The sequence below is a fragment of the Rhinatrema bivittatum genome, chromosome 7, assembly GCF_901001135.1.
Source record: "Rhinatrema bivittatum chromosome 7, aRhiBiv1.1, whole genome shotgun sequence".
In the NCBI taxonomy this organism is placed as follows: domain Eukaryota; kingdom Metazoa; phylum Chordata; class Amphibia; order Gymnophiona; family Rhinatrematidae; genus Rhinatrema; species Rhinatrema bivittatum.
The window spans coordinates 96,543,676-96,560,398 of NC_042621.1; the positions used below are offsets into that span (position 1 = coordinate 96,543,676).

General features: G+C 47.1%; 1 protein-coding gene across 2 annotated transcripts in view; it reads left to right on the top strand.

The window, feature by feature from the left end:
- Positions 1 to 2,137: 2,137 nt before the first annotated feature.
- EXOC3L1 (exocyst complex component 3 like 1) overlaps positions 2,138 to 16,723 on the top strand; it is a 133,614-nt gene continuing 119,028 nt past the window's right edge. For both annotated transcript variants that reach the window (XM_029608762.1, XM_029608763.1), the window contains exon 1: positions 2,138 to 2,341. In XM_029608762.1, the coding sequence (XP_029464622.1) occupies positions 2,305 to 2,341 (37 nt within the window). In that variant the 5' untranslated portion in view covers positions 2,138 to 2,304. The remainder of the gene's footprint in view (positions 2,342 to 16,723) is intronic.

Genomic DNA, 16,723 nt, shown 5'->3' on the forward strand with positions numbered 1-16,723 from the left:
TGCCACTGCCGCTAATAAAAGGAAGTGCAGCAGCTCCAGCGCAGCCCTTCCTGTTATTGGTGGCAGCAGCTCCAGCGCAGCACTTCCTGTTATTGGTGGCAGTGTCTCCAGCGCAGCACTTCCTGCCACTGCCGCTAATAAAAGGAAGTGCAGCGGCTCCAGTGCAGCACTTCCTGTTATTGGTGGCAGTGTCTCCAGCGCAGCACTTCCTGTTATTGGTGGCAGTGTCTCCAGCGCAGCACTTCCTGCCACTGCCGCTAATAAAAGGAAGTGCAGCAGCTCCAGCGCAGCCCTTCCTGTTATTGGTGGCAGCAGCTCCAGCGCAGCACTTCCTGTTATTGGTGGCAGTGTCTCCAGCGCAGCACTTCCTGTTATTGGTGGCAGTGTCTCCAGCGCAGCACTTCCTGCCACTGCCGCTAATAAAAGGAAGTGCAGCGGCTCCAGTGCAGCACTTCCTTTTATTGGCGGCAGTGGCTCCAGCGCAGCACTTCCTTTTATTGGTGGCAATGGCTCCAGCGCAGCACTTCCTGCCACTGCCGCTAATAAAAGGAAGTGCAGCGGCTCCAGTGCAGCACTTCCTGTTATTGGCGGCAGTGGCTCCAGCGCAGCACTTCCTTTTATTGGCGGCAGTGGCTCCAGTGCAACACTTCCTTTTATTGGTGGCAATGGCTCCAGCGCAGCACTTCCTGCCACTGCTGCCAATAAAAGGAAGTGCAGCGGCTCCAGCGCATCCCTTCCTTTTATAGGTGGCAGTAGCTCCAGCGCAACACTTCCTTTTATTGGCGGCAGTGGCTCCAGCGCAGCACTTCCTGCCACTGCCGCCAATAAAAGGAAGTGCAGCGGCTCCAGCGCAGCACTTCCTTTTATTGGTGGCAGCGGCTCCAGCACAGCACTTTCTTTTAATGGTGGCAGCGGCTCCAGAACAGCGCACCCTTCATTGGCAATATTAGCTCTGGCAAAGCAACCCCTTGGCCTCTGGCCGGTGGGATTTTGTTGCTCTAGGTAACCACCTAGTTTGTCTAATGGAAGCACCTGTCCTCACTCTCCTTTCCTGGCCTCAACTAAAATCATATGGGGGTCTGTACCAAAACAGTTTTGAGATGCGACAGGAGGGACCTAAATATGTATACCCTGGAGGAGAGAAGAAAGAGGGGGAGATATGATACAGACTTTTAAATACCTTAAAGGTATAAACAGCGCACAAGAATCAAACTTTTCCTGATAGAAAGAAGCTGTAGAACCAGGGGCTCGTGATCTGAAACTCCAAGGGGGCAGACTCTGGAACAATGTCAGGAAATATTTCATCATGGAAAAGATGGTGGATGCATGGGGATTGCCCTCCCGGAAGAGGTGCCGAAGACAAGTACAAGTAATGGAATTCAAAAGGGCATGGGAGGTTCCCCTAGTGATTGGAGGTTGGAAATGAAGAAAAGGGGGACCTTTGTTAGCTTTAGGTGTAACATTTCTGAATGCATGGAGCGGCAGTTACTACCCTTAACAGAGGACAAGGTGGGGTAACCTACAAGGAGGGATAGTTACTAGCCTAAACAACTTGCTGGGCAAACTGGATGGACCATTGGGTCTTTATCTGCTGTAATATACTATGTTAATATGAGTTTTCGCACCCTGGCCTGGTCTCCCTCTCATTGTCCCTCCCTGGTCCCTGTCCCTTGCTGGTCACCTTTCCATGGCCCCTCCCTGACTATTTGCTCTTATCTTGTTATCCTGGCTTAGTCACCCTCAGCTGCTAGCCTCCTATTGTTTATCTAAGACTTTCTTGATATAGATAGTTCTTCCTTGGTTATCCTCACTATAATCCCATACCCTCCAACACCACTCCCCCCTTCCCTCTCTCATCTTGCTGTTTTTTTTTTTTTTTGACCTCTATTGATGCACCATTATCGGAACCAACTGCAGTGTGGGATGCTTAGAAGCCACTCCCATGTCGAGTTGCTTTTTCCTCAGCTCTGGAAACAGAGAGGCTCCATCAGTAATGAATATACATCTAATCTGTGTCTCTCTAATCCCCCCTTGAAGGACAGTACAAACCGCTGAGCAGCGCAGGCACAGCCAGGCATGCCTAGTACTCTCTTTGCACACAATCATGTAGAAAACAATTCCAGGTCACTTCCTCTCGGCATCCTGAGTACGAGTCTCTTCGCTGGAATACAATGAGCCCTGGAGGATGTTTGTGTGGAATTGCTAAAGGAAGCCGCAGTCTCTCTCCAGCCCATCCCCCCCTAGCCTTGTGCTCTGAGCCCTGGACACCGGCTGCAGCCAGCAACCTGCGAGCAGCTTCTGGGCATGTCTGCTGTGGAAGACTTCGGAGGAAACCCGAAAGGTTAGTGAACGCCCGAGGGGGGAAATAAATGGGAAGGCGAACTCTCTCAGCCTGCAGAAACAATCTTTTTTTTTTTTTTTTTTGCCATTAAAAATGTCTCGTTGTGTTCGTTGTCACTGATGTGCAAGTAGTGTGCTCCATCTGGCTAGAACCCATTCTCTGTATTTCTGGAACTTTAGAAAAATGTTCCCGTCCGCTGGGTTTCTCGGGACAGGTGGCCAGGCTCCGGCTCTGGGGACTGCAGGATGTGAACAGTTAATAATTCTCGTTTTCATCCATTGCAACAGCAAATCCCTGCTCCTTCATGATGTGCATGCCCGTGTTTGTGTGGTTTAGGGAAAGGATGGGGGAGCAGGGAGGGGCAAGGAGCAAATGTCTTTACTGTCTGCTTCCCGAAGACAGACAGAGGGCGGACTAACTCTACGAGGTAGCTACAAAATGTTCCTACTCTCCTGCTAATTTGGAACATCAACCACAGTGGAGTCACAGGATGTACCGGGAGATACAATTTACTTGCTAGGATGGAGAGCCAACCAGGGTCACTGTCACAAGGACCATGGGTGGAATTTATATCTATAAAATATTTGAGGGTTACCAAGTCAGTTAATCCGGAGGATAATTTTCAATCAGCCTGCAGAAGAAAACCGGCACAGCCACAACAATTTTCAAAGCATCCCGGGAAAATCCACTTTAAAATTGGTGTAACTGAGTTTTTTTTAACCAACTTTCTTAGGTGTGCTGTTTGTAAATTACCCTTCTCCTGAGTTAATTATCCCACTCGATAATAAATATACCCCGCACAGGTTACACCTGTAAAACATTTGCAAAATTGATTTTGCTGCAGGAGCAGTTCTGCTCAGTCCAGGTAAAACTTACAGGTGAGCATGCCATAGGCAAATAAGTGTCTCCTAATATTGGGTGGACCATTTTGTAAAAGACCACTTTTGCACATAAGACACTGTTTTACATGTAGATGTCCTTTATGAAAATTACTCCCAAAGCTTCATTAGGTTTCAAAGCAAGTCAAGTTTATTATCCAGGCCCATCATAAAATACTTCCTTGTTAGAAATAGAGATGTGCATCATTTGTTTAAACAAAATAGATAATGGCAATGAAACTGTCTATTTCGTCTCTTTTCCGGAGCACCATGACCCCCCCCCCCCCCTCCCACACACACACACACACACACAAAATTTCATAAAAATTTGTATTTCATGTTAGTGTGCACTAATTGGACTTAGTGTGTACTAACTGAAAAAGTTAGCAATCAGTTAAAAAGTGTCAAATGGGGGAGCACTTTGTTAGCTAAAGTTATGGTTATGCATACCCGTAGTTACTTGTTTGTGTTGCCAAGGTTGCAAGGTGGGATTTGTGGGGGGATGGCCAGTGCCTGGTAATAAATGTAAGCAAACAATTGATGTAATAAATATTTAATACCATCAAGTTCTAATCAGCAAATGCAAAAGTAATGCAAATGCATATTTCGAATTTTCCAGTCCCTTTGTATTTTAGGAAAGGGGGTCCTGGCATTTTGGTACATGCATACTTTTAAATCCCCTGGTGTCTGTCTTTGTGCTTGGGTTGGGGGGGTGGTAACTGGTGAGAGGGGAAGTGACTGTGGTGAATTGTATGAGGTAGTGGGTGGGAGAGAGTCTGGTGGGGTGGTGACTGGTGAGAGAGAGGCAGCCTGGTGTGTGTGTGAGGGGTGGGGGTGACTGGTGAGAAGGGGAGTGACTGGGGTGGCTATATGGAGTGACAGGAGGGAGAGAGACTGATTGGAGTGGTGATTGGTGAGACGGGATGAATGGGGTGACTGTATGGGGTAACAGATAGGAGAGAGTACTCCTTGCTAATCTTTCTTTCAGTGATTTGTGCTGGATTGATGTACCTCCCTCTACTAGATATTTACGTACACCTTCCTGCTCAAGTTATTTTATATTGCAGTCTACAGTCAGAGAAATGTTTTCAGTTTTGTTTAGTTTTCCTTTCAGGAAGGTTTCCTTAGCCCATTTGTCCAGGCCATAAATCATCCTGATGTCATCTGAAAAGCTCTTCACTACTTAGAAATGTTTAGCTAAATGATGATCACAGAAACTATAAAACTTCAAGTCTTCTTCAAATAAGGTGGATGCTATCCCTGGGTCCTTGGCATCTCTAAGGTTAAAGCTAAATCCATAGTCCAAAGAGTTTATGAGAGTACTAGTGGATTCAGGGCCAGGGAAAGCGAGACTAGTGATAGGGAGTCCCATCTCTGAAATATTCCTCACTGGATCTAGATGTTAGGAACGACAAATTGTCCATAATTCAGACAGTGTGTAATCTTCACATTTTCATGGTGAATGTGATGATTTTGATCAATCCAGGGCTTACTCTGTACATTTCAAAGAAATTTATTGAAAGTTTTCTTATAGTCAATCCATACTTTACTAAGGATTTGATCTTTCTCATACCTGGCTGTTGAGACTGGGGTGTTGTATGTGCCCTTGGGCCTCAGCCCGACCCCAGATGAATCCAGGGCCGAACCGAGGGGTGACGGCGTGTCCCAGCATGGCTAAACACGGTCTTACCCTCTGCCAGGCCTGCAAGCTCCCAGAGCCAACAATATGTGATGTTGATGTTGGTAGGGGAACGGTCCTCCGACTGTTCCGAGTCCTTTCGGACCTGCTGCTTGATCGGCATTGGAGCAGCAGGTCTGGCTTGAGGTTGAGGGCAGACGGAGGCCTTGACACGTAGATAGGACTATGACTGATGCGATGGCATCTCGGACAAGACTGGGCTGATGCGACGGCATCACAAGCATGACGAGGAACTTGATCCAAACAGGGCAAGACATAAAGCAGGAGGACATTGGCACTGTCTCTCAGGGCGCCCTACACAGCCCACCTTCACGGGCGGACCTAATGGGCTGGTCATGGACCACCCTGTCCCACTACTGAGAATTGGACGAGCGCAGGACAGACCCAGGCAAGGAGGAACTCCAATGATGAAGCCAGTGTCATCCGAAGCTTCCCCCAAGGCTGGCGGGAACAGACGCTCCAGGGCGCAGGGACGGATCCCATCTGTTGGCCACTCCTAGGCCCAACAGGTCAGAAGGCCTGGAGCTCATGACGAAGACGCAGAGAAGAACATCCTGGCAGGCAGACACAATAGGATGAGGAAGATCATGGCGGAACATCAGGACATGGTCAGGGACCTCAGGCAAAACATCAAGACACGAAGACGTGGTACGAAGGCAGACGAGACAAGGAGCTCCACGAAGAACAGAAGACCTTACAAGACTCTGGCAGGCAGGAGCCTCCAGAGGGAACTCACGCTGATGCAAGGCAAAGACAGAATGAAGTTGAAGTCCTTTTATAGGGCTGCAGACCGGCGACTCCCTGGGAGGAGTTTGGCAGGTCCACACCTAGCTGGCCCTATAACTATGGAGAAGTGCTGCGGGCCGGCCCCTAGGGGAAGGGCGTGGCTCACACCAGGAAGTCCATGCAAACACAATCAGCCTCAGGCAGGCCCCACGGACATTGAGGCCTCCCAGGCCCTGGAGCAAATCCTGGATAGATCGCAGGTGAGACCCTGGCTTGGAGCGGCCTCCAGGAAGAGGTAAGGAGCCTCCCGTAGCACCGCTACAGAAGGGTTCATAACACCTGGCCATGAAAGCTTTATTCTGCATCATCTGGTCCTCGCTTTCACCTGCTCTTCTTTCATTGCCCTTCTGTTCTGTTGCCGAGATGTTATTAAAGGCTATGTGATCATATATTCTATCTGCATCTATTGTAGTAAACAGCCTGTAGATTGTAGGTAGGCAAGTTATTGTTGGATAGTTTTTGGGGATGATACATGGGTTTCCCTTTGGCAGGGGAACTGTTCTTCCTGTTGTCAGCCATTGTGGTGTTAGATGAATTGATTTTTGTAGTTTGCCAGTTTTTGATGATGACATGCGAAAAGTAGGATATGCCATCAGGCCAGGATTTCTGCTGTGTGGGGCTCTTTTTAACCTGGTTTCCAGCTCTTTTCTTGTTATTTCAGTTTTGATATTTGTCTTTTCCATGTGCTGGTAGCCATTTTGCTTCTCTGCTGTGTACTAAGAGATCCTTATTTAAATTTCTCCATAACTATTTTATTTCGGCTTGAAGTTTTGAATTTTTCTCCTTTGAAGTACTCATCTAACAGCATGAAGTAATTTTAGTTTAATCTCCATATGTTTTTGTTTCTAAGAAGGGATTGTTGCCTTTACCCTTTTCTTCTGGCCTTGTGTCCTTGATGGTAGGTCTGTCTCAATAATTATTTTTGCTGCACAATTCCTATACTACCTGTGGTTGGTCTTGTAAGGAGCGTTGTGAGCCAGAGATGAGGAAGCTGAGGTATCTTCGGAAGCAATAGAATGAGGTTGTCTGAATCCTGTATATTAGAAACATGATGGCCTGGCCATCCACACCAACTGCTCAACTCACAATCCCTACCACTCCTTCAGAGTTCCTCCCTGCTTATCCCATGCTTTTTTGTATACACTGTAGAGACGGTTCCTGGTGCTACCATCTCGTGGGGAAGCTGTTCTATGGGTAAGAATTCCTGGTGAAACTTGTGGTGTCAGCAAGAACCCCTTAATACGGGACAAGGTTCTTGTCTGAAGAAGCCAAGGTCTGGACAAACAGCCTGAGGAGAATTTAGAGAGCTTCAGCAGTATTGTTATTGTTGAGGGAAGCATTCCCGAAGTTGCTTCTATTCTGGAAGCCTGTAGGCAAGGAAGTATGATGTTTTGTGAATATTATACAGTGTCTGGAGAGACTTCTTGTTTGAAGATCAGTGAAAGCACTGAGCCTTGTGTAAATCCAGTTTAATGGATTTTGTTAATAAAGCAACCAAGCTGAGAACATCACCAACTGTGCAATTTGCATTTTTGGACGAGAATAACAGAATGGAATGGAGTTTTGCCCTGAGGATTATGTAATTTGTTATTTTTTTTTTTGCCACCTGGTGTGCATTACACTGGCTGTTTGAGCAAATGAACTGTGAACCCACATAATCTGGAATCCAGGCTAAAGATATTTTTATGCTTTCCAACATATGGAATGTTGGACCAATTTATGTAAAAGGGATCCGAGTCTGTCTGTCTGTCAGTCTCCTTGGGTAATATAGCTTTCCAAAGAAGGAATGGAAAGTTACCAAATTTGGCATACAATAAGAAAATGGGAATATCTTGGATGAGCTCAAAAGCCAGAAACATCGGGTCAGTATTTTTGGAGAATGAAACTCCTCATCAAAAATGCCCATTGTTTTCTGTGGGAAGCAGTTAGATGCTACAGAATGTTGGCTACTGCTCCAACCCCCCCCCCCCAGACCCAGCAACTTGACCCAGAGCAAGAAAGGCAGACAGAGGAAAAACAGGATTGGAAAGGTGTTCTCCATGAAGAACAAAACATTTCCAAAGGCATTCTTTACAGCCAAACCCAATCACCCCTCTAGCTCCTCACTCCCCTCCCCCTCCGCCACAGCTGATCATCCTCTCTTCTCCAAGTTCCTTCTCACAAACCCCAGTTAATCTGCTTCCCTCCTCAACAATTCCTCCCCTCTCCCCCCCAAAAAAATATTCCTCCAGGCTGATATGTATTGTGGTAGTGACTTGGGCCACATTGTTCTCCTGTGCTGCCCAGATCCACACCGGTGCCTTGAATCATGGGGTACATGGTAGTACTGCATAGTTTAAACTATGAACCAGACCCCAGACTAATGGCAGTGAGGGAGTGGAAGGATCATGAATCATTCTGGAGAGGAAGTGGGGATTGGTATTCTGCAGGTAGCAGGACGTATGATGCACTCTGCTGACCCTCCTGGGCAGCACTCTTTTTTTGGTGGCATATGGGGCATGTATGTGTTTTGGGGTGGAGTTGTTGGCAGAGGAGTTGTGAGCCCACCAAACATGCTGCTTCCTCTGGCTTCTTTTCCTGTTCTCTGTCCAAGTCTATTTTTTTTAAAACTTATGCAGGTTAACTTGTTGCTGACAAGAGGGTTCCATGCTGGGAATATCTAGAAATCATTAGTAATAATAGTAAGGTATAATACTTTGTGCATGCACAGATGAAGACTAACACAAAGAGAAAACTGGTCAGGTACATAAGGCATTCCTATAGTACTTACTCTGAAGAAAACCTCTACACTAAAGCCTATACACTAAAGTAGATGCTAAATGATGGTACACTATCTCACAGGATATATATATATATATATGTCTGTATATATATGTTATGACCCGCTGCCTGCGGGCCCCCCGCGAGCAGAACTACTCACCTGGGCTGCCCTTCTTCACCCGACGCGGCATGGACGCTGACGTCGGGCCTGCCTGCATGGCCGGAGCTGCGGTCTAGCCTTGCCCATGCGGCCCGGAGGCCGCCCTGGATCTCCTACTTTGCCGCAGTTGGAACCGCGACCTTCCTGCTCCTCCCTGCGGGCCGAGTCTGCCCCTGACGTCACCGGCATCTTCGCGGCATTAAGGCCGCATCCCCGGGCTCGAGTGGCAGCTGGAGCCGCCCCCTGGGCCTCCTGCAGCGGCTGGAGCCACTGCCGTCATCGGAGCCTGCGCCCAGGCTCAGTCTTCCTGCTTCAGCATCCGACGTCAGTGCAGGCCGCTGTCCGCGGTCTTGCACTGTTCTCCTGCTGCTCCTTAGGCGCTGGCCCGCGCCTCTCTGCTAGACTTAAAGGGCCAGCCACAGGAAGTGTGGCTGACCCCACCTCTAAGTAGACTTCCTGCTTCTGCCCTATAAAGGGCTCCTTCGTCAGTCTGTTCGTTGTCTTGCATCGAAGTGGTATCCTTCTGGAGGATCAGGCCTTCTTGTCTTCTCCATGGAGTTCCTGTTCAGTTCCTGTTCTTTCGTCTTGTCATCGTGCCTGAGGTTCCTGTCTAGATGTTCCGTCCAGATGTCCTGTCCAGATGTCTTTCCGTTCAGATGTCCCGTCCAGGTATCCTGATGTTCCTGTCCTGATCTTTGTCCTGATGTCCTGCCATGATCTTCTACGTCCAGATGTTCTGCCTTCCCGGATGTTCTTCCCTGCATCTACGTTTGTGCTCCTGGCCTTCTGACCTGTTGGGCCTAGGAGTGGCCAACAGATGGGATCCGTCCCTGCGCCCTGGAGCTTCTGTTCCCGCCAGCCATTGGAGCTTTGGATGCCATTGGTCCCGACATCGGAGTTCCTCCTCGCCTGGATCTTCCCTGCGCATGTCCCGCTCTCCTTGTGGTCCATGACCAGCCTTCGGGCTGTGTAGGGCGCGCAGTGGGACAAGGTGGTCTGTGACTCAGGGCTGAGTAGGGCACCCTGAGAGACTGTGCAACTGTCCTTCTGCCCAAGTGTCTTCTGTGATGTCTTCGTACCCGAGTCCTGCTACAGGTCCTGCCTGGTTCCAGTACCCTAGTCTCGCTGCAGTTCCTGCCTGGTTCCAGTGCCTGGGTCTTGCTGCAGCTCCTGCCTGGTTCCAGTGCCTGAGTCTTGCTGCAGTTCCTGCCTGGTTCCAGTACCTTTGTCCTGTCTTCGTGTCAAGGTCCTCAATTGCCCTCTACCTCAGGCCAGGCCTGCTGCTCCATGCTGTTCGCAGCAGGTCCGAAAGGGCTCGGAATGTTCGGAGGACATTGACAGTACAATCTGCTGTATAGCAGGAGCAGCAGAAGCAACAGGGCCTGGGTTTAAGGGAGAAAGATACCAGGGCAAAGACATTTATACATGAGGAGAAAGTCACTGGGAGGAAAAGAGACCAAATTACTAAACAGTGCCTATTTCTACAGATTAGAGAGCAGAGAAAGAAAGAATGAACCAAAATAAACTACCAAATGAGCACAAACGGTCAACCATAAAATCTCTTATTTAGTGTTCGACTCAAGCAAATCTTCCCTGGAGAAGATGCTGACCACCTGTTATTCCAATTTACTCTTCTCTCCCCCCCCCCCCCCCCACCCCAAGATCCATCTTTTTCACAGAAAGAACATTTCTTAATTTAACACTGTTCCTAATTACAGATTTAATGATATCGGATAAAGACCCAATGCTCCATCCAGTCTGCCCAGCAAGTTGCTCAGGGTGGTTCCTGCCGCTCCATGCAGGTGACTCCCATGCAGAATTCTTACACCTAAAGTTAACATCGGTCACCCCATGCTTTCATTTCCATCCTCCAATCACTAGGGATTCTCTGTGCTTGACCCACACCCTTTGAGTTCCAGTACCGTTCTTCTCCTTAGCACCTCTTCTTGGAGGATGTTCCATTCATCCACAACCCTTTCCATGAAGAAATAATTCCTGATATTGTTCCTGAGAGTAAATAAAGGTTATGAGGACAATTTTCAAAGCTTTCTAGCTGGGTAAAGAGCCCCGCTGAAAACTGCAAAGAGGCACACGAAAAAGACGACCCCGTCACATCTTTTATTTGACTTTAGAATCGTTGATTTCCAAATTGGAAAGAGATGAGTGGATTGTGGGAATTCTGAAAGGGGAGAGAGCTTTGCAACCTCCTTTATAAACTGATGAAATACTGATATTTTCTCTAATGCCTGACATCCTTGTCTTGGGCGTTGGAAGTGATCTCGCATTAAGTGCCTTCTCTAGTTTAAATTGAAACTTCATGAGTCAGACGCTCTTGATGTGCGTTGAGTGAAAAAGTATTGTCACACATTCGGTTTGAATGTGCTAATTAAGAACTTCACGGAATGCCTTTGTTGTCTTTTTATTTTTTGAAAGAATAAACAACTGTTTGCTTTTTAACCATTGCTCTCCATTCATGATTTTGCTGATCTCTATCGTATTTCCTCTCGGTCGACTCTTCCCCAAGCTAAAGCACCATAACCTGTGTAATCTTTCCTTATAGAGGAACCGTTCCAGTTCTTTTGTCATTTTTGTCGCTGCTCTCCGAATCTTTTCCAGTTTCGCTCTATCGTTTTTGAGATATGGCGATCAGAAATGCTCACAATACTCTAACAGCGATCACAGCATCGAGCGATATAGAGGTATTTCGCTATTCTCTTTTTTAATCCATTTTCTATATTCCCGAGGTCTCCTCCCTGTACAGATACTTTTGATGGTTTTTTCCTCACCCATCGAAAAAAAATCAATTATATAGGCTGGAAAATGACTGTATTTTAATCATGTAAAATAAAAGAGGGAAATATTTGTCAATGTGCTTAAGAATTTTCCAAATTTTGCCACAGGAGGCAAAATTTGGAACGGTCGCAGGAAATGAAGAGGCTGTGCCTTTGACCTATAGTCCTTTTTGCCCGACATTATTGAGGAAGCGAGAAGGGGGGCGTAAGAGCTCCAAAAGTCCCTAAGGGAGACAAAATTCTAAATCCATCAGTGGTTGTTCTAGAAAATGAAACAGAGAAAAAGAAAAGTAAGATTAAAAAAATGTTGGGTCTGCAGTCTGAATGATTCCAGATGCTCAGCCTGTCCCCCTTACCCTCTTTTGGAAAATGTCATGAAGGAACAGGATGGAAGCCTGGTTTCCCATGCCCTGTGCAGCTGCTATTAGAAATGGTGCTGGTGGAATGAGGCGGGCGAGATTGTGAATTTTGCCCATAGAAAATTGTGTCAGCCTGGACCTGGTAGTCCTATTTTGTATGTCAAAAATTTACAGCATCACCGTACCTCCCTGATGATAGCCTTTTGAATGTATGTTCTGTAAAATGTCTTTTTGCTATATTTCAAGTGCTTTTATACACACTACAGTTCATAACATTTATTTTAAGTCCTACACATAAAAGTGGTCATATTTTAAATCAGTTCTGGTACCAGACAATTTTAAGAAATTTGATCTAATAGGAGTAACTAATAGCTCTGTTCTATGGTCTGATCATCATCTAATTAATTTTCGGTTTACTATCCCTCTTTTGAAGAATATGACAATTCATCCAGTTGCCTGGAAATTGTCTTGTAAACCTTTAGATTGGGAGGAATTTCATGAAGTATGGTTGGAAAAAGTTAACCTTCTGGTATATGTCAAATGTTAAAACCTTGGTTGATTTTTTCAATTCTTCATTGTCATTTACCATGCAAGAAGTTGCTCCATCTAAGTGGCAGAAAATAAAGAGACCTAAGTGCTCTGCATTGTGGTTGAACCAAAAACTAATAGAGGCTAAGCAATCTGTCTATTGGGAAGAACATCAATGGCAAAAAAACATAAGATCAGTAAAAAGAGTGAAGATTTTTTGGCAAGTTCATAGGGCCTATAGGAATTTGTTTCTCACACTGAAGGAGGAGTTTTACTCCAGTTAACTAAATAAGTCTCTTAATAGGCCATAGAAATTATTTCAGTTGATAAAAACATTTACCAGACCTATAAACATTGGGCACTGTAATCGCAAGTATCCAGACTACCGATTGTTTGCTAAGTTCTGTATAAATAAGGTTGATGGTTTGTTATCTAAATCTAGTTCTCAGAATTCTTCTACACCGAGCATTAATAGTAATGAAATAATATCCAGCTGGACTATCTTTGAGCCTGGCACTACCAAGTGCTGGGTATATGAAATCATTTGTCCTGTGTGCTTGACCCTTCCCCTGTAGGGGATCTTGCAGATAGGAAAACAACACTTTTTGAACTGATTAGTTTGTATTGTAAATCATTTTCTTCAAGAGGGCATCTTTTCTGATGCTTTTAAAAGGGCAATGGTATATTCAGTTGTAAAAAAAAGTGCATCTTCAGTAGAGGAATGTGCTAGTTATAGACTTATTTCCAACATTTCTGCCTTTGCAAAGGTCTTCCAAAAAAGTGGTGTTGGCTCAGTGTACACAATTTTTAATTGAACAGAGAGTTCTTATTCCATATCACACGGCTTTCGACTTGGACCCAGCACTGTCTCTGATTATCATTTGCGTTAGATTAATGCCAAATGAGCTGTGATTGCAACATTTTCATAGGCGTCAGCAGCCTTTGATGTTGTCTCTTTCATTATTACTTCAGGGATTGAGTTTGTTGGGGATTTGGGGATATGATTTATCTTGGTTTACCACATTCTTGATTGGAAGACAATTTCAGGTGAAAATAAATCAGGAGACTTCTGATAGGTATGACTTAAAGGTGGGTGTGTTCCACAGGGATCAGTTTTATCTGCATCTCTTTTTTTAAATGTATAGCTTTGTTCATTGGCTCAGCTTTTAACTCAGTTGATCATTTTTAAAAAAATGTATGCTAATGATGTTCAACTATTTTTTTCTTCTGACATTGTACATATGTGGTCACAGATTGATTGCTGTATGATCCAAATTATGTCTTGAATGCTAGCCACTCAACTAGCTTTAAATGTCCAAAAGGTAGAAGTACTGTGGATTTCCTATCATTCTCCCCCCGAGAATTGTACAGGATTAATGTTTGATGGTACTTTCATTCATTTACTGAAACAGTTCGAAATTTATGATTTTGATTTGATTTTTCCATGACCTGTACAGCTCACATGCGCTCAGTTATCCATTCTGGAGTTTGCAAATGAAGACTTAATTCATATGCAATATTTTATTCCTAAGAATGAATTTAGAACCATGTTCAAGTTTTTATTTTGACTTCAGTTGATGATTGCAGTTTTCTTCTTACTGGACTTCCTAAATACTGGTTACAGGTTATTCATCTTCAGTTAAGGGTGTGGACCCTTGAACCGAGACGAGGGTTGGTACCAACACCGAGGGACGGCCCCCAGTGGTCCTCGTCACTGGGAGGAGGCACTGGTGCAGTAGACCCAGCTGGAGCTTCACCTATACCAGCCCTCATTCCCTCAGGTTGAGCCCTTGGGTACCGGGGCCAGCAGGACTTAGGCACGGGTCTCCTCGTGGAGCGGAGTCCAGGGAGATGATGAGGTGTCATCAGGAAGTCTGGGTCAAGGCAGGCGGCATTCAGGAGAGACCGTGGGTAGTCCAGGAGTCGGGGCAGGCAGCGAACAGGCATCACGATGAACCAGGCCAGAGGTCAGGGCAGGCAGCGAACAAGCAGAGATGAGAAGACAAGCCAAAGGTCAGGACGGGCAGCAAGCAAACGGAGTCAGGAAGCCAAGCCGAGGTCAGAGCCAGGAGGACACACTGAGGAGCGGAGCTCAAGGACTGGAACAAGCAGGGACTCAGGGATGCAGCAACAACGCACTTAAACAAGAAGGACCTGTTGCCAAGGTGAAGAACAGGAAGCTGAGCTGGGCTTAAATAGTCAGGAGTCATGATCTCATCTTCGGGAACCGGGCCGAAGTTTTCCGCTGCGGCCTCTTTAAGTACCAGCAAGTCTCGCACGCGCTTAGGGGAGCACATATGAGGAGGAAGTTGGAGACTTCCTTGGTGGCTGGGAGAGGTGCTGTCAGCCGATTCGGTGCCAGGTCATGCGATGCCGAGAGGTGGGAAGCCCTGGATCATTGCCAGCCGAGGCAGGTGGGGTTCCCAACAATACCCTCCCTTTACACCCCCTCACAGAAGACCCAGGCTTGCCAGAATGTGTCCGGTGGAATTGTTGGAGGAGAGATTTGTCCAAGATGTTCGAGGCAGGCTCCCAGGTGTTCTCCTCTGGACCAAATCCCTCCCAGGAAATCAGATATTCCCAATGCCTGTGGTTGCATCTTACATCCAGTATGTCCTTGACCTGGTAGACCTGGTCTTCTTCTGAGGAGATGTCTGGAGGTTCTTGTGGCTTGTGGTGAAACGGAGTGATTACTAGAGGTTTCAGCAAGGAAATGTGAAAGGTATTGTGTATCTTCAAATTGGAGAGTATGCTTAGGTGGTAGGAGACTGGGCCCAGGTGTTCACTCACTGTAAATGGACCAATGTACTTAGGAGCCAGTCTCACGGAAGGCACCCGAAGACGTATATGACAAGTGCTCACCCATACTCTATCCCCAGGTCTAAAGAGGGGTGCTGGACAATGGTATTTGTCCGTACTTCTTTTCGCTCCATCTGCGGCTCTCTGAAGATTCGCCTGGGTGGTGTTCCACAGGGAGTGGAGTTGCTGAGCGGTGAGCTGAGCCTCCAGAGAAGGCACTGTGAGCAGCAAGGGCAGTGGAGGCGCTGGTTGCTTTTCAAAGATAGCTGAAAAGGGGAAGCTCCCGTGGTGGAATGGGTGTGTGCAGGTTGTGGGAGAATTCTGCCCAAGGTAACAGGGCAGCCCAATCATCTTGTCTGCTTCTAACGAAGGAACAGAGGAAGGTTTTTAGGGCCTGGTTAGTCCATTCAGTCTGGCCGTTCCCCTGAGGGTGAAATGCTGATGTGAAATCCAGTTGTATCCTGAACATTTTGCACAGTGAGCGCCAATAATGTGCCGTAAATTGGGGCCCGCAGTCAGACGCTATGTGTTGCAGAAGGCCGTGGAGATGAAAGATGTGTTGGGTGAATAACTGAGCCAGTTCGGGTTCTGAGGGTAACTTCGGAAGGGTGACGAAGTGTGTCATCTTAGAGAATCTATCGACGACCACCCAGATGACTTGGTTCCTGCCGAACGAGGGCAGGTCTACCACGAAGTCCATGGAGATGTGTGTCCATGGCTCTTTGGGCTCTGGCAGTGGTTGCAAGAGACCCCAGGGATGACCTGGTAATGGCTTCTGCTGGGCGCAGGTCAGGCAGGAGCTATATTTGCCCATACATCGCGTTCCATCTGAGGCCACCAGTAGTAGCGAGATAAGAGCTCTAGCATGCGGGCCTTGCTGGGGTGGCCAGTGGTGAGCAAGTCATGGCCCCAGGATAGAACCTTCCAATGAAGGCGAAGGGGAACTACTGTCTTTCCCAGGGGCACTGTGTTGGTGGCGGTGAGAAGGACTTTGGTAGGATCCAGGATGTATTGAGGTGCGAAGGGCATATCCTCCGTCTCATAGAGCCTGGAGAGGGCGTTGGCTCTGGCATTCTTGGAGGCTGGTCGGTACCGCAAGAAGACATTGAAGCAGCTGAAGAACAGCGACCAGTGGGGATTTATGCATTGAGCTTGGCTGAGATACTCCAGTATCTTGTGATCGGTATACACTGTGATGGGGTGCTGTGCACCCTAGAGCCATTGCCTCCACTCCTTGAGTGCCATCTTGATGGCCAAGAGTTTCTTGTCCCGAACCCATAGTTTTTCTCCACAGGTGTGAATTTGCATGAAAAATAGGAGTACGGAAAGAGTCCCGTTGCTGGAATTCTGGCTTAGAACGGCCCCCACCACGATGTCCGAGGCGTCTACCTCCACCACGAATGGGCGTGAGAAGTCGAGGTGACGGAGGCAGGGTTCACGAAGAAAGGCTTGTTTTAGTTCCTCGAATGTTTGGAGGGACTCAGGAGGCCACTATCTGGCGTCGGACCCCTTCTTTGTGAGGGCAGTGAGGGGTGCTGCTATGTGCGAATACCATTTGGTAAAAGTTGGCAAAGCCAAGGAAACACTGGAGAGCGTACCCCCACAGGTCATGGCCAGTTCC